Source organism: Castor canadensis, chromosome 4 (assembly GCF_047511655.1).
Source record: "Castor canadensis chromosome 4, mCasCan1.hap1v2, whole genome shotgun sequence".
Lineage (NCBI taxonomy): Eukaryota > Metazoa > Chordata > Mammalia > Rodentia > Castoridae > Castor > Castor canadensis.
Window position 1 is genome coordinate 147,303,050 of NC_133389.1, and position 21,727 is coordinate 147,324,776.

Sequence of the window (21,727 nt, forward strand, 5' to 3'; positions counted from 1 at the left end):
CATCTTCTTTCTTCTCAAATAATTTTCTCAAGACCACCATTGTGTTCTTACTCCTAGTTCCCTAGTACAAGCCCTCATAATCCCTAATGAGGTGTCTAGTCTTCCTATTTCTTTTTTTTTACACCATGTATTAATTGTACAAATGTAGCCTATTTCTGATTTATCTCATACCACAAATAGATTAATCTTCCAAAATAAATGATCCCTGTCCTGTTACTGCTTTGGTGATAAATCTTACAGCTTCCTACTGCCTCCTGAATTCTATAAAGTCCAGAAGTTCTAATGAAGGCTTCCACAATATCTTGGAAGAACTACTTTGCCAGACTTTTCTCCAACTATTGTTTATATACCTGGTGACCATCCTTTAAAATTTATTTATTCACTGTTTTCTAATATACAACATACTTTCATACCTCTATATGCTTTGCTTTCATTGTTCTTTGTCATAAAGTGATGACCACTAGAACTTTTTGCAATATTACTACTGCATTTCTGGAATGTGCCTACTTCATGTAAGGAACTGAATTTTGAATTTTATTTAATCTTAATTAGTTTATATTTAGATAACCACCCATGATAATAATTTTGGGATTGACAGCACAGGTCTAGAATGTTCATCTTACCTATAAAAAGAATCCTAATTATACTTTAAGGGCATTTTAAATATCAACTCACTGTGAAGTCATTCTTGATTCTTGTAATACTTTTCATGTATGTACTATATTCTGACTTATATTATACATATTTGGATATTTCTTTTTGCTTATTCTCCCCTTACCCACAGGGCAATCTCCTATAATTTCCTGGTAGTCTTGTACATAAGAGGGAGGTAAGAAGTAACAGATTTTAAAAGACTGTTAACTGGGACCAGCTTTCACTTAGAGCAAAGGGTCTAGGGTTTATTCTGCTTAGTTCAAGTTGGAGTATATCATCCTAATGATTTGACAGTCTTTAAGTGGATCACCAAACTGACCTTTGTTTTAGATAAACCATAGGCAGAAGAACTCATCAAAAAGTAACTTTAAGATTTATTGTAAATATCCCCAAAACATTCTGAGAAAAACCTTAACCCTCTTGTTACCTTACTTCCATGAATGGATGGCACATAAACAACAAGATGAGACAGAGATGGATAGTCTTGAAGTCTTAACGTGAGAGACTGAAAAAAAAATGAAGATAAAAAGCTGGAGGTTAGTGCATGTTAACACTTGTTTTTCAATTCATTATTTAAAAACACATTTCACAGAGCACAAGCTTAGCATGCTCAAGCCCCTGGATTTGATTCTTGACACCACCCACATACACACACAAAAACCCCAAACAAATAAACAACAAAAAAAAACCCCAGCTCTCAAATTTATGTTGTCTACATTATCCAATGCCCATGTTTACACTTCCAGGTCAATAATCCTACAAGTCAAATTCCTAATAAATATGTACTGCCCCAATATTCTACAAAATATTTCTTCATATAAAACAAACTACACTTAACACTACATTTAGTGTTACAGATGGCATTACAGTATTACTTCTACATTTACCTTGGTAGCAGTATATGACAAAAAGCATTCAATAGTTGATAAACAGATGCTAAATATAATGGGAGAATTACAATTTAATCTAAAAAAACTTTGACCTGGCTCAAGTAGTAGTGTACCTGCCTTGCAAGCGCAAGGCCTGAATTCAAACTCCAGTACTGACAAAAGAAAAAAAAAGTCACTGGCTAATGGTATATATGAATATCACCCAATGGAAATTATTTAGTAAATGACAAAGACAGAATATGGTTAATCATGCACCTCACCAAAGGAACAATTATAGTTCTCCAAACTGAGGCCTAATCCTACAGTCCATATTTTGAGGAATGAATAGGTAGAAGACTGGTCTTTTTAATAAAACTCCAAGCCTTCAAATCCAGCCAAGCCTCCAAATCCAGTTTGTTTGTTTGTTTTGGTGGGGGGGAAGCAGATGTGGGGTGGAATTATACATAATATGTTTGCTTTAAGAAGTTTCTAAGATACTTAGCTTTCTTTATTTATTCTTTTTCAGAAACATCAATGTGGGCAAGTAGAAGAGCAGTGTTAAAAGGTGAAAAACTGTCAATAGTTGCCCTCTAAGAACCTAGAGAGAAGCTCAACTGAGCAAAGTCTCTATAACAAACTCCTATGTTCTAATGTAAAGGGCATTAAAAGGCCACATAAATCACAGTTATAGGTAGCTAAGACCCACTAGACAAATGGTAGATAACATGACAAATAATCAGGAAGACCTTAGATACTTTGTATGTAGTTGGGCACTCTAATAGCTTCTAAATATTTATTCTAAATAACGGCAAAGAGTTGAATTTATAAGTATTTTTACTGAAGGGCTCCATCTCTTTTATTAACAGCATAGTCAGCAGAGAGCCTAAAAGTGACATGACTCTCATCTGTATTATCTTTGTTCAGACAACATTAATATGAATAAAATCTACAAAATTTTCTTACTTTAATCATTCCTTCATTTTTATGGCAAAATGATTTTGTGCTACTTACAAATGACTACCACACCACAGAAAATCCTGATTTTCAGTATGATGGAAAAGCTTCATTATATTTAATTCATTATATCCCTTATTTTCTAATTTCTCTCTTCAGCATTCACTATAAAAAGTGCAGTTAGACCTGCTTGTTTTCCTGTTGCTCGGCCAGTTGTTTCTAAAATTCATTCTTAAATTCAGAACAAACAGGGACTGAACAATAGCTTGGTAATACAATGTTTAATCTTTGGAGATTAAAAAAAATGTAAAGCTTTCATGATTCAAGAAATACCTTTTAAAATAAAAGAATAGAGTACATTTTGTAAGGTTTTTGATAATTTCTTCTTTTTTTGGCAGTACTGGGGTTTTGAATTCAGGGGTTTATGCTTGCTAGGAGGTGCTCTACTGCTTGAGCCATACCTCCAGCCTTCTTCTTAACTCTTAAATTACAAGTCAATTATAAGATGGATAGAAAACACAAATTGGAAATTCAAAGGAATATTCAGTATGTATCTAAAAAATTTGTTGAAGTTTCTCTACTAAGTATAGTACAAAGACTACATAAATAAATATAAACATTTATAAATATACTCTCAAACTTAATTTTAAAAAGTTTATCCGGCTCTTCTGGAATGGAGCTATAATAGAGATTTAGAGAATTGTTAACTTATAGTTTTTTAATCTTAGCAAGTAAAAAAAAAACATGCACACACACATATACTAATGTATGTTAATTCAAAAATAAAATTTAAAATACACTAATAAAATGTTATCGTCATCAAATGTATTTCTAAAGAAAACATTTCTAAAATGTATGTTAGCAAATCTCAAGTTATTTAATACCTAAATTAGTAAAAGAGCACAGCTACAATATCTATAGGCTCAAGTGGTTTTTTTTCACCTGAATAGTAAAATTCTCAAGCTACAATTTACCTTAATTGTTGGCAACAGTTCAGCTTTCCATGATAAATCAACCCCTTGCTGGCTTTGAAATAAATATGAAAATATAATTCAGAGGATAAACATTGAAGTATTATAAATTATAGCTAAGCATCGGAGGAAAAAGAAATCATCTACAGAACTAGCAGACAGAGTTATAATAAACAGAAGTCTAAGAACTCTGGTATATTTAATCCACATTGTTTGCTTGGCTACTATTTTTCCTATAACCAACTAGTTCAATGTTTACAAAAATTACTGGTATACTCATTACTTTTCAGTTAAAAATCAATACTACAATTTAACAGCAAAATGTGCATAAGAGTACATGAAGTTATTCTAAAGTATAACTTCTGAGTTTTGGTTATAAGGAAACTCATAAACAAAATTGCCATTTTTTTTTCTTTTACAAAATCAGAGAACAGGAGGGCAGAACAGGTCCTGTGGGGAGGGGGGAGGTTGTTATCAGTGGGAGGGGGAGGGAGAGAGGGAAGAAAAAGGTGTGGAAGGGTGAATATAGTGCAAATACTGTGTCCACATGTATGTAAATGGAAAAATGGTACCTGTTGAAACTACTCCAGGAATGTGGGTGGGGATAAAGGAGAGTGGTGGAGAGGGTGAATTCAAGTATGATATATTGTAAGAACTTTTGTAAATGCCACAATTTACCCCACAACCAGCACAAAAACAAAAAATAATTTTTAAAAAGAAGAAGAAATTATGGAGGTTCTTTAGTTCAAAAGACTTACCACATGGAACTGCTGTTTATGCAGCCAAAAATCCAACTATTTGTATCCTATTGATTAACAAAACAAAACACACTAAACATTGTAGAAAATTTGTATAAAACAAACATCTTCAATACTTTCCTGCTATAAATAGTAGAATGAGTACAAACAAGGGAAACAGAGTAGCAGTTTGTGATTGAGAAACATGGAAGATGTTCTTAAGAGTTACATAGGTTAAGGACAGGCAGAGAAGTCTAACGCCAATTTGGGGAGGGAGGTAAGCAGTTAACCTTAATCCTTTCATTCAACTAATGTCTATTAGTTGAATAGACATCAACAATGTCTAATGAAATAGACTAAAGTCTATTCCAGGGCCAAAAAATTGTGTCAAGCCCTCAAGAAAAATGAAAAGTGAGGGAGAATAGTCTCTGCCCTCAAGGAGCTTAAAGAAAACTTCAAAACATTTTTTAAGAATGCAGAAAAGAAAGCTGACAGGAAGCAATGTGATATGTCTCTGCTCTCCATTACAGAAAAAATACTTGTGCGATTCCTATGGTAGTTGTCTGCACTTTCCCAAATAGTAATGTGACATTATGAAGTGGGTGACAGAACAGATCTACACATGGGCACAGTGGTGCATATCTGTAATCCTGGCTGTTTGGGAGTATGAGGCAGAAAAATTGAGAATTTGAGGTCAACCTGAGTTATATAGCAGGACCCAATCTAAACAACAACAACAACAACAAAAAAGGTCAATATAGCCCCAAGAAAATCTATCAGTCTCTAGGATCTAAACCATTTTTATAAAGGGTTTTTGAAGCTACTAACAGAGCTCATCTTCAAAAGTAGCCTTCAATATAAAAATTACCAAGACTCCACAGAACTTACTCCAATGTACAGGGAATTTTAACTCATTCATCACTGTACTGAACTGGCAATATATTATTCAAGCCTATTCTAAAAGATGTTGATAAAATGTCTATGTCAAAAGAAATTTTTCTAATCTAAAAAACACTCCAAACTCAACTAATTATAAGTATTGTATTGAAAGCCTTAGAAGAAGGGTGTGGTGGTGCACATCTGTAATCCCTCTACTCGGGGTGGTGGTTGAGGCAAGAAGAGTCCAAGTTTAAGGCCAGGCTAGGCAATGCAGCAAAACACTGTCTCTAAAACAAAAATAAAGCTAAACAAATTTATGAAGTAGTTACTAACTCCCAAAGTACACAGGAAAGAAAATGCTGATCAAAAATGTTAACAGTACTAAAAAGATTCTATTTAGAATAAAAGAAAATGTCTTTAATGACTGCTAAAACCATTAAATGAAAGATTGGGAACTTTATCTTGCATGAATCATGCTGGTACTGCTGAGCCTACTGGTAAGTCTTTGTCACCCAAACTGTGACCAACTGGATATTAAGCACCTCTTGATGAAGTAGGAGGCACACCGCTCTACGTATAAGACATTCTACTTACAAGAAATTCATTTGAATCACATCAAAATTCTAGATTTAATTACCAGTGTATAGAAAACACAAGGGATAAAAATATATATTAAAAGACACCTCAAGATGATGATCAGCTTAATTCAGAATGTAGGAATTCTGAAGAACATATAACCCACTTTTTGAACAGATAAATGGCATGGGGCAGGGAGGCGGGGGAGGAAGGAAGCAGACTATTATAAAAGATACTTAAAATCCATGAACCAAAGACAATGCATAGTTTGTTTGGATCTTAACTCAAATAATTTAACTTACAATTTAAGTAAGCTGAGTAAAACTGAACATGGACTGGACAGCAGATGATATTAGGGAGTTAGTTTAATCTGGCTGGATGAAATAACAGTATTATGATAATGTGTAAATCCTTATCTGATAGCAAAATATACTGAAATATTGAAATGACAAAGTGCTTAGAATTTACTTTAAAAATGCTTCAGTCAAAACAAAAGTGGCAAGGAATAATGAAGAATAGCAGAATGTTGACAACTGTTAAAGTTCTGTGTTGGTTAAAAAAGAATTCACCATTGTATTTTCTCTCTACTTCTATGTATGCTTGAAAACTTCTACAATAAAACCAAAAAAATTTTTAAAACTCACCACATTAACTTAATACCCATAGACATTAATACAGAGAAAGGATACTCCAATCAGCCAAATGGATAATTTTCATTTTGGCAAGCATTTTTCTCAATATAACACTGACCTATTTATTTATTTATTTAATTTATTTTATTTTATTATTCATATGTGCATACAAGGCTTGGTTCATTTCTCCCCCCTGCCCCCACCCCCCTCCCTTACCACCCACTCCACCCCCTCCCTCTCCCCCCTGCCCCCTCAATACCCAGCAGAAACTATTTTGCCCTTATTTCTAATTTTGTTGTAGAGAGAGTATAAGCAATAATAGGAAGGAACAAGGGTTTTTGCTGGTTGAGATAAGGATAGCTATACAGGGAGTTGACTCACATTGATTTCCTGTGCGTGTGTGTTACCTTCTAGGTTAATTCTTTTTGATCTCACCTTTTCTCTAGTACCTGGTCCCCTTTTCCTATTGGCCTCAGTTGCTTTTAAGGTATTTGCTTTAGTTTCTCTGCATTGAGGGCAACAAATGCTAGCTAATTTTTTAGGTGTCTTACCTATCCTCACCCCTCCCTTGTGTGCTCTCGCTTTTATCATGTGCTCAAAGTCCAATCTCTTGTTGTGTTTGCCCTTGATGTAATGTCCACATATGAGGGAGAACATATTCTTCTTCATGGCTGCATAAAATTCCATTATGTATAGATACCACATTTTCTTAATCCATTCATCAGTGGTGGGGCATCTTGGCTGTTTCCATAACTTAGCTATTGTGAATAGTGCCGCAATAAACATGGGTGTGCAGGTGCTTCTGCAGTAACCTGTGTCACAGTCTTTTGGGTATATCCCCAAGAACACTGACCTCTTAATTTGAATTCAATATTAAGTGAATGTGGAGATTTTAAACTATTATTCTCAGGGCCAGATTCTCCCAGGTTAAATTGTCCACCCAGATTTTAGGCTGATAGATGCTAGTATTTGAGAGAGATGCAAACTGTCATATTCCATTAAAAAGTAGTAGTTTTTATCACCACATGTACAATGGCTGCCTACCTTCTTTTCTAAATACTACATGGCAACATCTATCAGCAAAGTTAATATGCTAGATCTGGGTTCTAAAAAATACAAATAAACTAAGTATGGTAGTACATGCCTATGACTCCAGCTCTTAGGATGCTGAGGCAAGAGGATCTCAAGTTCAAGGCCTGCCTGGGTAATACAGTGAGACCCAGTCTCAAATAAATAATACCAAAAAAAAATTACAAATAACCTAACAAAACACAGAAGGAATTAAATTATGAAAGATGCAAATACAAAGTGAAGAATTCTGAGACATACCAAAACCAAAATTCAGAAGAGAGGAAAAAAACCCCAAATCAGGAAAAATTCCTTAAAGTAAGAAATGTTAATAAATTACAAAACTATTATTTGGCTATTCCCAATATCATAACAAAGCATGCTACAGCATCTAACACTAAAAAATATGGAATGTTTGACAAATCTGTATGGTATCCTCGCACAGGTGCCATGCTAATTTCCTCTGTGTCATTCTCAATTTAGTACATGAGCATTTAACATTTTTTAAACAATGCCTAGCACAGTAGATATTTATTAAAAGAAACAGAAAGCAATCATTACTTTGATATATTATGTTCATATTATACTGTATAAATATTCTTCTGTTTTAAAGAATATCTGATATCAAAAGTACTTTAAATTTTAGTATGGAAGTCAATGAAAAATCATGATTACTCTATAAGATTCCTAGAGAATGACTGTACTTAACTATACATATTCTTTAAAATACTAATAGAATTTTAGAATTAGAAGAAGTGTGAGTTCAGTTCCTTCCTTCTGACTCCAGTGAAACTAAGGCAGAAAGGCTGAGTGTAAAACCAAAACTAGAAACAAAGGTATAAGTTAATAGTATAATGTCAGTTACAGAAAAATTCTGATTAATAATTATCAGTCAAAAAATGTTCCAAATATTTTCAACTAGTTAAATTTAATAATAGCTCATAGATAGATCTATTAGATAGGAGTTGCATCTAAAATGTAAATAATAGTTAGCCTTTCAAATTTAAATAAAATGTACCAATTATCTTACCAGCATGGTGCTCTGACAATAGACATGAGTGTAGATTTTTCTGTGATTTGCAAGAGGAAATGTAAAATATATCTTATCAGATTCCTAAAAAATGAGAAAGAAACACACTCAATATAGCCATAAGGAGTAGATAATTTCATCATTCAAAAGTCTAAATAAAGCAGTCATGCTACTTAGGAGGCTAAAATCGGGAGGATCACAGTTTGAAGCCAGCCTGGGCAAATAGTTATCAAGACTCCATCTTCAAAATAACCCAACAAAAATGGACTAGAGGTATGGTTCATGCAGTAGAGAGCTTGCTCTGAAAACACAAAGTCCTAAGTTCAAACCCCAATTCCACCAGAAAAAAAAAAAAAGTCTAGATAAAGCAAATGAATAATTACTCTATTTTTATTATTCTTAGTGTTAAGAACCAACATTTTAGGAATGGGGGCAAGGACAAAGAGATAAGACAGAGAGATTAGGTATAAACTCTAATCCTTGAAATTGTCCTGGAAATATCAGTATGAAGACATATTTTTTGTAATATTTGACTTTTGGTTATGATGAAATATACTTTTTAGCTCTGACTTCTGAAAAGTTCTAAAAATGTCAACCCAGTAACCATAAACATGTCTAGTACCAGATTATGGTTCTGAGATACCATTCTTCAAAAAAAAAAAAAAAAAAAAAAAACAAAGTTTCCTTAAAGAAATAGCTAATTCAAGGTCTAGGGTAGAGGATCACAAAATGAGCTGAAATATCTTGCCATACTGAACAGTGAGGAAACTGAATAGATGTATCCAGAATACTAAGGAGCCAAACTTAAAAAAACTTCAACTGGTCAAACACAGAACAATTTTTGTATCACTGGAATGAAACACAGATATATTTAAATCCATGAATTCACAGTAATACTGGAGGAAAAACCTCTGCTGGTGACTTATGAGGGATGCTTACAAGCCAGCTCACTATTCTGATAATCAGTAAAAATATAAGGTAAAATCCAAAAGTCTCAGCAATTCTCACTCATTTCCTTTATGATTTGTTCCACTTATGACAAATGTAGTAGATGATGGGATTTTTTCCTATGTCATATTCCAGTTAAGAAGTGAGGAAGGAATAATGGAATATCATCACCTTTGCATTCTCCTAAATGAATTAATGACTTCAGTCATTCCTCATCAACATCTGGTGACATCACAGTAAGGAGATAGTCAAGTAAAAGCATAAACAAAAGAAAACCCAGACTTTTATCAAGCATCTAGATCCAACTACTGAATCATAGGAAAAAGTTGGCAAAGTAATATATTGAATGACCGTAAGAATGCCATAAACTCTACCCAAAAACTCCTCAACACCATAAACAGCTGCCGCAAGGTGGCAAGATACAAAATCAACTTACAAAAATTATTAGCTTTTCTATACATCAAAAACGAACTCAGAAAGAATATATGGAAACAATTCCATTCACAATAGCCTCAAAAAAAAAACTCAAATATCTAGGAGTAAACTTAACAAAGGATGTGAATGACCTCTACAAGGAGAACTACAAACCCCTGAAGAAAGATTGAGGAAGACTACAGAAGGTGGAGAGATCTCCTGTGCTAATGGATTGGTAGAATCAACATAGTAAAAATGGCTATGCTACCAAAAGTAATCTATATATTTAATGCAATTCCCATCAAAATCCCAATGACATTCATTAAAGAGATTGAAAAATCTACCCTAAAGTTCATTTGGAAACACAAGAGACTGCGAATAGCCAAGGCAATCAATACTCAGCAAAAACAGCAATGCTGGAGGTATCACAATACCTGACTTCAAACTATATTACAAAGCAATAGCAATAAAAACAGCATAGTACTGGCACAAAAACAGACTTGAAGACCAGTGGAACAGAACAGAGGACCCGGTTATGAAGCCACAAAACTATGCCCACCTTATTTTTGACAAACGTGCTAAAAATATACGATGGAGAAAAGACAGCCTCTTCAACAAATGTTGTTGGGAAAAGTGGTTATCCGTCTGCAAAAAAAACTAAAACTAGATCCATGCTTATCACCCTGTGCTAGTATCAACTCAAAATGGATCACAGACCTTAATATCAGACCCGAAATTCTAAGGTTGGTACAGGAAAGAGCAGGAAACACTCTGGAAGTAACAGGTATAGGCAAGGACTTCCTCAATAAAACCCCAGCAGCTCAGAAACTAAAAGAAAGAATGGACAAATGGGACTTCATAAAACTAAAAAGCTTCTGCACAACAAAAGAAATGGTCTCTAAACTGAAGAGACCACCCACAGAGTGGGAGAAAAATATACATCAAAGGACTGATAACCAGAATATACAGAGAACTCAAAAAAACTAAACTCTCCCAAAATTAATGAACTAATAAAGAAATGGGCAAGTGAACTAAACAGAACTTTCTCAAAAGAAGAAATTCAAATGACCAAAAAACACATGAAAAAATGCTCACCATCTCTAGCCATTAAGGAAATACAAATCAAAACCACACTAAGATTCCACCTCACCCCTGTTAGAATAGCCATCATCAAAAACACCACTAACAACAGGTGTTGGAGAGGATGTGGGGGAAAAAGGAACCCTAATCCACTGCTGGTGGGAATGCAAGCTAGTGCAACCACTCTGGAAAAAAATTTGGAGGCTTCTTAAAACTCTAAACATAGATCTGCCATATGATCCAGCAATCCCACTCCTAGGGATACACCCAATGCAACATAGGTTACTTCAGAGGCACCTGCACACCCATGTTTATTGCAGCGCTATTCACAATAGCCAAGTTATGGAAACAGCCAAGATGCCCCACTACTGAAGGATGGATTAAGAAAATGTGGTATTTATAAACAATGGAATTTTACTCAGCCATGAAGAAGAATGACATCTTATCATTCGCAAGTAAATGGATGGAACTGGAGAACATCATTCTGAGTGAGGTTAGCCAGGCTCAGAAGACCAAAAATCGTATGTTCTCCCTCATATGCAGACTTTAGATCTAGGGCAAATACAGCAATGTAGTTGGACTTGGGTCACATGATAAGGGGAGAGCACACACGGGAGGAATGGGGATAGGTAAGAAACCCAAAACATGATAGTATTTGATGTCCCCACTGCAGAGGAACTAATACAGAAACCTTAAAGCAACAGAGGTCAATATGAGAAGAGGATCACGAACTAGTGAAAAGGTCAGTTAGAGATGAATCAACTTGGGATGTAACACATTTGTACATGGAAACAATGCTAGAAATCTCTCTGTATAGCTATCCTTATCTCAACTAGCAAAAACGCTTTGTCTTTCTTATTACTGCTTATACTTTCTCTTCAACAAAATTAGAGATAAGGGCAGAACAGATTCTGCCTGGAAGCGAGAGGGGGTGGGAAGAGAGGGAAGGGGCAGGGGGCAGGGGGGAGGGGGGAGAAATGGCCCAAACAATGTATGCACATAATGAATAAATGAATAAAAATAAATAAATTTTGAAATAGGACTTAAATCTAAAAAAAAAAAGAATGCCATCAGCAAAATCAAGAGTGTGAAATTCTATTATACACATGATGTATTATTCTCAACAAATAGGTTTCATGAAATAGATAAGTGGACAAAATATTGATGAGGAAGAACAGACATATAAACCAGTAATAGTGTGTAGGCCTTCCTTGCATGGATTCTGATTTAAACAAACTGAAAAGCAAAAGAAAAGAAGGGATAAATTTATGATTAAAACTGGAAAACTGAACACTAGCTATTTACTATAAAGGAAGCATTATTAAATTATGGAAAATAATACATGGACATCTTTTTTTCAAGACTGGAACTTAAAAATAAATGTTACAATTTTTTTTTAAATCCATTAACAGAATACTTACATTATAAGCCACATAGGTCCATCTGGACACTTTTACTGGAACCCACATAGATGTACCTTAAAATAAAGAAAATTAATTTATTTGCCTTCTCTTGTTTTTATATTAATTTCTTTTTTGAATTGTGAAATACTTGTAAATAATAATGAAGTGGTTCCCTGAACACTGGCTATATTGAAAAAAAAAATCCAGAAACATTTCACTTTATGCTCACCACCAACTAGCATTCAAAACAAGTAAATCTACTTATATCTTTAAGTCTAAGGAATTATCAGTAGAAGGAAATAAATATTTTCATAAGACATTTAATTAAGTAAAGTGTAACAGTATTATAGTTCAAAGCAAAATTTTCCAGCAAAAGGTATGTTGATAATTCAAAAGAATATTGAAAAATAAATTGACACTGAGAAACTGAAAGGTATTATACATAAGATAGCTTTTATTTTATGTGAATGTCAGGAAAACAGGGATATTTAACTCTAAAGACTTTCTTACACGTCATGTTATTTTCATACAAAAACTTTATCAGTATCTTATAACTTGCTTTTCTACTTTCTCCCTTCCAAACCAAGAACCTGACCTATACCATGATAGGGAAATTAGAAAACGTTAGGATCATAATACTTGAAGTATCACAGCTTCAGTGACTTTGTTAGTAACAAATTTACCTAAAGGTAATAAAATTCTACTTAAAATGTTTTTCCCACCAACCTGTTAAGTCAGAAATTATTGTTGGATTTTCCTCAAAATGTTTTGCTGGGTGTCTTATAAAGTGGTGATTCAAAACAGATAATTTCTTCTTAGAATTTTGAGTTATCTAGAAAGAACATTGATATATTCTGTATCATTTTAGATCCTGATAGTTTAATGAAACATTGAAGAAATAATGACAAGAGTCAACATTTACTACAAGCCAGGCACTATTGTAAATCTTTAACATGTCATTAACTCTAATCACCACAAGAACTCTAAAAGATAAACCTTTTATTCTGCATTTTAAATATGAAGAAACCAAAGCACAGAGAAATGAAGGAACTTATCCAAAGTCACATAGCTACTTAAAGTCTGAGCTAGGCTTAATACCAAGCAATGTGTCTCTAGAGGTCCATGTTTTTAGTCATTATGCAATAATGCCTCTCAAATATCAGGTTAAAACATTTTAGCGATATACAGAACTATAATCCCAACACTTGGGAGATGGAAGCAGAGGATCATAAATTTAAGGTCGGCTTACTGCACAGCAAGACCCGCTGTCAAAAACCAAGGGCTAGGAATTATACCTCAGTAGTAGAGAGCTTGCGTTAGCATGTGCAAGGTCCTGGGTTCAATTCCCAACACCACCACAACATAAACAAACAAACAAAGGAGAGTCAAAGAGAACTTAAAGAGATATTCTAGCCTAGTGATTCTAACAGTTCCCAAACTCAATCCAGTGCCAATCCCACAATGAAGATGCCATTGGTCACTAGAGAAAATATAAACTTATCAATTGTCCTTCCTTGGAAACCACTCTCTTCATTACATATTAGTTTTAAGAGTTCTTTTCTCACCTTAGCAGTTATTAGAAAAATGCTTTATTTTTAAAATCAGGTACATGCACAATTCTAAAAGAAAACACCTATCTGAAGTACTTCTGTTCTTTGCTGATTGGGTAAGATTTTTTTCCTTCTTGCTTTCTTATATCCTAACACAATAAGAAGTTGCCAATTTTGTATAAAGCCCTTTGCTTTAAAAAAAAAAGGTTCTAAAAAGCAGAACTCATTTTGTGCAATGAACATACAGAAAGACTACTGTATAGTTTCGTTTTTTTTTTTTCTTTTAAATGAAGAAAAGCTTTGCTTAAGGGTTGCATACTTTTATTGGAGTAAATCTGAATGATCCTACTCCTTTGGAGTAAAACTAGTGCTTACCGGTTTCCAATTGTATTTAGCTTTTTCTGGTTGGAATTTGAAAAAATGAAAACCTAAATAAAATAGGTGAAAGTTCCCTGACTATTCAGGTGAATATAAAAAGCTTGAAGTGCTAACTTTTTCTTCTAAGTCATTGGGGATATTACTGGTCACCTTAGTTTATAGCTGAACAGTAAATGCAGAACCAGAAAACCTGGCAGTTGAGTTTGTAACTTCAACAAGAGTAGAAATCAGACACTTGGTTACCTTTCAATAGTTAGCAGCCTACCCTTAACCTCTTGCTTCATGGCCCCCCCTCCAAAAAAAATACCACTCTTAATTTGGAAATGTGTTTTCACATAATAGAAACTATTTGAAACAAAAAAAAATAATAATTAAAAAAATAATAAAAAAACCCAAACAAACAGAAATATACTGGAATAAAAAATTCCATTTGTAATCTACCACTATTTAACTCTCTGGTTGTTAGCATTGAGACCATGATAAAAAAGTGATTTTTTTCCAGCAACAACAGAGTGAGAAAGAAACGAGAACGTTCAAGTATACTAAACCTTTCCAATCCATTTAAGGTCACCCAGCATTTGCTTGAACACTTGTTATTTTGTAAGACAGAACAGTGCAATTTGAACAACTCTTACCAGGGGAGTATTCTACTCTATCCAGAGAAACTATCTGACTCTCTGTTTGGTATCTTAGATTGAGGGGTAGTTCTTCAAAAATTGGAAAACTGTTATGTCTCCTGCTTAAATGAAACATTTCTCCTATAGTTTAAACAAGTCAAATACATTAACTCTTTTATGGAATTTTTAAAAATAGTCCCTTTGTCATCCTGATTGCCTCCACTGGATAAACTCAAATTTGTTGATGTCCCCCAAAATATTGAACACAAAATAGGACACTGTTCTCTAGATATGGAATAACTAGAATAGAGAACAGTGGTCTTTTCCTGCCTTGGCATCATACATTAAATAAGCTTTGGAGTTACAGTTTCCCTGATGTAAATGTATGAATTCTGCTCCCTTACTAGATTATATGCTTAAAGATGAGGATTCATATCTTAATTTTTTATTTTCTAGTATTTAGTCCAGTCATACTCCATATCCACGGAAAGTTAGTGACAGGAAGCCCCAAACCAAATCAGATACTAAAATCAGATGTTCAAGTCTCTTAGGCAAAATGGTTAGCATTTGCATATAATCCATGTACATCCTCCTGTATACTTTAAATTTTTAGCATGCTTGTAACATCTAATACAATGTCAATGTTATATAAATAATTATTATACTGTCATATTTACAAATCAATGACAAAGAAAAAAAGACTACATGTTCAGTACACACAAATTTTTCCTCCTGAATATTTTCAGTCTATGGTTGATTGAAGCCATGGATTAAAAGGATGACTAGTTAAGTCTGTTAAACAGAACTGACTTTCATAAACAGTACTGTATTTTGATTCTTGGCAGTATGGTTACCATACTCCTTTATGGTTACCATAAAGGAGTGAATGGTTCTCATTCACTCCTTTAAAGGTTTCTAAAATATTTATGCATTAAGAATTAAAATTTATTACACACTAGTATTAGAGTTTTCTCATTTTGTAGCTACTGGAAAAACAGGATTTTATTTATTAAAATTAGTTTTATGCATAATTTTTTAAAAGATACCTACCTATATGAAGTACCCCTGCTCTTCATTGATCAGAGTAAAATTTTTCCTACATTTACCAAATGTTATTACCAAACTGGTCTTACAAAAGTTCTATTACTGTACCTAGCTGCACTCTCTCAAGTAGACTTAAAATGTTTGCCAAAGCCACACAATTAAAACAATGTCAACAAACAAAAAATTGCTCGTCTCCATGACCAAGTCATAGTGTCAGCTCTATGAAGTTTATTTGCTTCAATAAAAATACTAACTTAATATGGAATCTTCTGGCTTAAAATGTGGTAAAACACAGAATAATTTTAGTTTTTAAGGGAAAGATAAGTATCTATGACTCTCTCTAATTTAGCTTTCTGAAATGCTAAGAAAAAAAAATACAGACACTTCTCCCTACTCCTCATGAGAGTCCACTCCAGGAGATACAATTAGAAGAAAAAGCTTCACCTAAAGACTTACTAAGAAAGGTCACCCATATTGGTCTCTCAAAGAATTGGAGTCTTCAAGGAACAGAATCCAGAAATATCTGCGATACTTTGCCAAGATTAATTACCTAAAAGGCATTAAATTTTCTTTTCCAAAAGAAAAGATACCAGAGACACAGTTTCTAAGAAAAAAATATTATAAAATAGTTTCTCATAAATATTTCTCTTAAGTTAAAAATAATAGCTAGAAGGATGTATCTCAAACTTTTAAGCACTAAAGGAAAGAACAAGGGGAAGACTTAAAGTATCCTTTATGAATTACAGAATCATTAATAATGCTCAAGGTAACATCATAGAAAAATAAAGATTTCCATTTCAGAACTAATTAATAATGCTGTAAGGCTTCTTTTTTCATCAAAGTAAAAAACTGCATTAAATCTATCATTGCTGTAAAGAAAGCTTTCACATTGCTGTAACAATTTTTATTTTAAAATACATACTTGTTTAAAAATAAATAAATTACATACTTGTTTAGTATCGGCATCAATAAGATCAAAGAACGCTCGAATTGTAGTCAATTGTAATTGTTTACACCTAAACAATAAAGTGTTACAAATGAAACTTTGTTAAAACACATACTTTTTGATCCAAGCATGCATGATTCTACTAATTAATGAAATATTTGAGTTTTCTTTAATGCTATAAACTAAAGAGTTATTTAACAAGTCACTCTTATTAGGCATATATCTTAAGACTGAAATCTTTAGAAATAAAGCCAATTATTTGCTTGGATGTTTGACAGGTAGAACTGTCCTGTTGTCCTTGAGTCTCCTAGCTGTAAAAATACCATGTATGTGCCATCTTTACATGCCTGCACTGTGTGGTTCTTCCAGGTACTACTGCTTGCACAGGCAAGGAAGGTCAAAGAGAATCTTTAAGCTGAAACATGGAGACAGACATTAGGATCTATCAATTCTTGATCTGTATTTAATCTCTTATGTTTTTATTTCTATTAAGAGTAAATCTAATTCCTACTTTGTTTCCCATGCATGTGCTGCTCCCTAAGTTAATGCTGCATTAACCAAATCTGAGTATGTTGATTGGCCAGGAGCTCAGAAAGTTCTCCTGGGGGCACATTTGACTCTGCCCAACTATGACAAACTAAAATTTTGGCATTTGAAGTTAGCTCCATTTGAGACTGATGCTACTTGTTTTTCAGCTGATGTCACAGATTTGTCAAGAGAACCTTGGTCAAACAGAAACAAGACCAAGTTTAGAGTTCTAAGCCCTTATGTTCATTTTTCTCCCATAAACTTACCTGTTTGTGGACTAAGTTGTAACAAAGCAAGCAAATCAATTAATGCCTTGATGAGAAAAGAGAACCATGACAAATAACCAAAGTAAATTACATTAACTTACCACACAATGGAGAGGTGGTCTGTTGAGACCCAGGTCTTAGGCACTGCTGAACTCTAAAAGGAAAAGAATTAAACTTAAGTACATTTATTACTCTTTGAAAGGGGCTGAAATTCTTATAAGCTAATATTTATAGATAGCACATAGCATTAGTTTAACTATATTATGATATGTAGACAGTTTTAAATGATACTTTTAAAAAATTAGTGATCCACAAGGATCTTAATATCAGACCCCAAACTCTTAAGTTGATACAAGAAAGAGTAGGAAATACTCTGGAGTTAGTAGGTATAGGTAAGAACTTTCTCAGTGAAACCCCAACAGCACAGCAACTAAGAGATAGCATAGATAAATGGGACCTCATAAAACTAAAAAGCTTCTGTTCATCAAAAGAAATGGTCTCTAAACTGAAGAGAACACCCACAGAGTGGGAGAAAATATTTGCCAACTATACATCAGACAAAGGACTGATAACCAGAATATACAGGGAACTTAAAAAACTAAATTCTCCCAAAACTAATGAACCAATAAAGAAATGGGCACGTGAACTAAACAGAACTTTCTCAAAAGAAGAAATTCAAATGGCCAGAAAACACATGAAAAAATGCTCACCATCTCTAGCAATAAAGGAAATGCAAATTAAAACCACACTAAGATTCCACCTCACCCCTGTTAGAATAGCCATCATCAGCAACACCACCAACAACAGGTGTTGGCGAGGATGCGGGGAAAAAGGAACCCTCTTACACTGCTGGTGGGAATGTAGACTAGTACAACCACTCTGGAAAAAAATTTGGAGGCTACTTAAAAAGCTGGACATCGATCTACCATTTGATCCAGCAATACCACTCTTGGGGATATACCCAAAAGACTGTTACTCCAGAGGCACCTGCACATCCATGTTTATTGCGGCACTATTCACAATAGCCAAGTTATGGAAACAGCCAAGATGTCCCACCACTGACGAATGGATTAAGAAAATGTGGTATCTATACACAATGGAATTTTATGCAGCCATGAAGAAGAACGAAATGTTATCATTCACTGGTAAATGGATGGAATTGGAGAACATCATTCTGAGTGAGGTTAGCCTGGCTCAAAAAACCAAAAATCGTATGCTCTCCCTCATATGTGGACATTAGATCAAGGGCAAACACAACAAGGGGATTGGACTATGAGCACATGATAAAAGCGAGAGCACACAAGGGAGGGGTGAGGATAGGTAAGACACCTAAAAAACTAGCTAGCATTTGTTGCCCTTAATGCAGAGAAACTAAAGCAGATACCTTAAAGCAACTGAGGTCAATAGGAAAAGGGGAACAGGTACTAGAGAAAAGGTGAGATCAAAAAGAATTAACCTAGAAGGTAGCACCCATGCACAGGAAATCAATGTGAGTCAATGCCCTGTATAGCTATCCTTATCTCAACCAGCAAAAACCCCTGTTCCTTCCTATTATTGCTTATACTCTCTCTACAACAAAATTAGAAATAAGGGCAAAATAGTTTCTGCTGGGTATTGAGGGGGGGGAGAGGGAGGGGGCGGAGTGGGTGGTAAGGGAGGGGGTGGGGGCAGTGGGGAGAAATGAACCAATCCTTGTATGCACATATGAATAATAAAAGAAAAATGAAAAAAAAATTAGTGATCCAAATAATTAGGCTATAACATAATACATAATATAAATCCCTCTAAATGTCATTACTGTTTAGTCCAGCTTACACTGCCCTTTAAAAATTATTAAAGAATTCACAGATTCTCTACTGAATCTCAATTCAGTTAATTACTCAATTAAGAATTTGAATTTAATATTCCTTAAGGCCAGGTTTAGTGACTCACTCCTGAAATCCCTGCTACTTGGGAGGTGGAGATTGAGAGAATTGAGGTTTGAGGACAGTCAGGGTAAAAGACCCTGACTTATTGATCAATAAGTTGACCCCATCTTGATCAATAAGTTGGGCATAGTGGTATGTGCCTGTGGTCCTAGCTGTTCAGGAGGTCATAGGTAGGAGGATCATGGTCCAAGGCTGGCTCCAGGAAAAAAAATGGACCCAACTGAAAAATAACTTAAAAGGCATAAAGAGCTAGGGTTATAGCTCATGTAGTAGATCACCTGCCCGGCAAGCATAAGGCCCTGAATTCAAACCCCAGTACCACCACAAAAACAAAGATTCCTTAAACTCATAATAAATCACAGTTAATTAGTAAACTTAGTTTATGACTAAACTGCCACTTGGTAGATTTTAATATGTGACTTCTCTCCCTCTCTTGTTTTTTTTGTGGTGTTGGGAATTGAACCCAGGGCTTGCACATGCCAGGCTAGTGCTCTACCACTTGAACTACACCCCTAGCCCCTATTTTTTTAAACAGTATTTTCCAAAATATTCACCATAAATAACAAGTTTCATACCACCCATTACTGGCTTGAGAGATTTACCAATTTAACAACAAAGTTATTCTGGCTCCATCCTAATTTTTCCAATCATAAGAAAATGGTGAGTAATAGCAGAATAGCATAATCCTATTTGCTGTCTATAGCACATATTCAGTAAATACTTACTGAATGAAGGAACAGCAATCTAAAGTAGGGCAACAGCAGATAAGGTAGTAAAAGGAACAATCACACTATACTATACAGGTCCTCTTTAGAATCAAGTTATATTTAAAGATGCTGTGTATATGGAGTAAAGAAATTAAGATCCATGAAGGTTTCAAGGTGAAATATAAAAGAAATTCTTGTTGGGGTTTGAACTCAGGGCCTCACACTTGCTAGGCAGGCTCACTAACACGTGAGGCACTTCTCCAGCTTCTTTTGTGTTGGTTAGTTTTGAGATAGGGTATCACTTTATGCGCAGGCTGGCCTGGACAGCTATTTGTGCTTCTCTGCTAGGATGACAGATGCATACTACTGCACACAACCATCAGCTGAGATGGGATCTTAACCAACTTTTTGCCAGACTGGCCTCGAACTATGATCCTCTTGATCTCCTCCTCCCGAGTAACTAGGATTACAGCTTGCCTGGCCAGTTCATACTTTCTTACAGTTGTAACTCTAATCAATGCATAGACTGTTATTTTGGACAAGAAACAAGTATATCTCATAAGAGTCATTTTTACAGTTTTAACATCGTTCTTACTTTCTATGAACAAAAGCATCTATGACTCTGCTTTCCCAACATATTCATAGTCATTCATTCACATTCTCTCTCTCACACATGTACATGCACACACATGCAGTAAGCCACACACTATAAACTCATCAGTCATTTCCAAACAGCTATGTATTATTTCTTTTTTTCATGCTCTGGTGTGTCTACTATATTACAATTTAAGTAGAATTTTAAAAATAATTACCACAACAGACAAGGCACTGGTATGATGGCTTAATTTTGGTAGAAAAGTCAGTCCTGAACGAACTTGGTAATCTCGGAATCCTCCAGCTACAGAAAGTGTAGTGAAATTTATGTGTCGAGCATTTAGAATCCAATAGTTGTTCACAGTCATATAAAAATCTGGTAGAGAATAAAAAGGAAAGACACTAAAAAATAATAGTCATTCCCTACAACCATACCTATAGTACTAATATTTAACTAAATTTTTATGTTATATGGCCTATAAATAATACACTGTTCATATTCCTCTACTTTGAGAAATATCATTGGCTTTATACATATTCCAAGTTCCCCATTAAATCTGACTACATATATTGTTACTAAACTCATCAATAAAGAAAAAAGATACCCAAATTTTACTAGCTTTCATAAATCGATATGACACATCTCTATTTTCCACAGGGATGATGCTTCACAAAATTCTTCAAAGAATTTACTTTGCTAAAGAGTGGCCAAAGATAAACATACACACAAAAACAAACATGATCATATACAAACTCAATTGCAGAACATATTTGCAACAGTGGAACTACTCTATGCAACTCGGGGAAAGAGAGAAAGGAAAAAAGAATGATAGAGCATCAACAATATTGCACACCATAAGATGTGAAGGTAGAGGATATGAGGATGTATACTGAAAACTGTTGAAAAACGGGGGTGGGGTAGGTGGGAAGTAAAGGGGCACGGGAGAATATTCG

At 34.4% G+C, this 21,727-nt stretch overlaps 1 protein-coding gene and 1 non-coding gene across 4 annotated transcripts in view; both read right to left on the reverse strand.

Annotated features, from left to right (window-relative positions):
- The window catches only part of Pgap1 (post-GPI attachment to proteins inositol deacylase 1), an 80,807-nt gene that overhangs the window by 37,603 nt on the left and 21,477 nt on the right, over window positions 1-21,727 (reverse strand). For 2 of the 3 annotated variants that reach the window (XR_012447316.1, XM_020167491.2), the window contains exons 5-13: window positions 20,992-21,149; window positions 17,646-17,698; window positions 16,754-16,820; window positions 12,942-13,047; window positions 12,234-12,289; window positions 8,371-8,454; window positions 4,207-4,253; window positions 3,452-3,503; window positions 1,082-1,159 (exon numbers count right to left, since the gene is read on the reverse strand). Coding sequence is in view for 2 of the 3 variants with exons in the window: in XM_020167491.2 (XP_020023080.1) it covers window positions 1,082-1,159; window positions 3,452-3,503; window positions 4,207-4,253; window positions 8,371-8,454; window positions 12,234-12,289; window positions 12,942-13,047; window positions 16,754-16,820; window positions 17,646-17,698; window positions 20,992-21,149 (701 nt within the window). In the remaining variant the exon portion in view is untranslated. The remainder of the gene's footprint in view (window positions 1-1,081; window positions 1,160-3,451; window positions 3,504-4,206; window positions 4,254-8,370; window positions 8,455-12,233; window positions 12,290-12,941; window positions 13,048-16,753; window positions 16,821-17,645; window positions 17,699-20,991; window positions 21,150-21,727) is intronic. The other variant, XM_074071323.1, reaches the window with a different exon arrangement.
- Window positions 7,741-7,843, reverse strand: LOC141422870 (U6 spliceosomal RNA). The gene has a single exon (XR_012447576.1). It is a non-coding gene; the product is annotated as a U6 spliceosomal RNA (small nuclear RNA).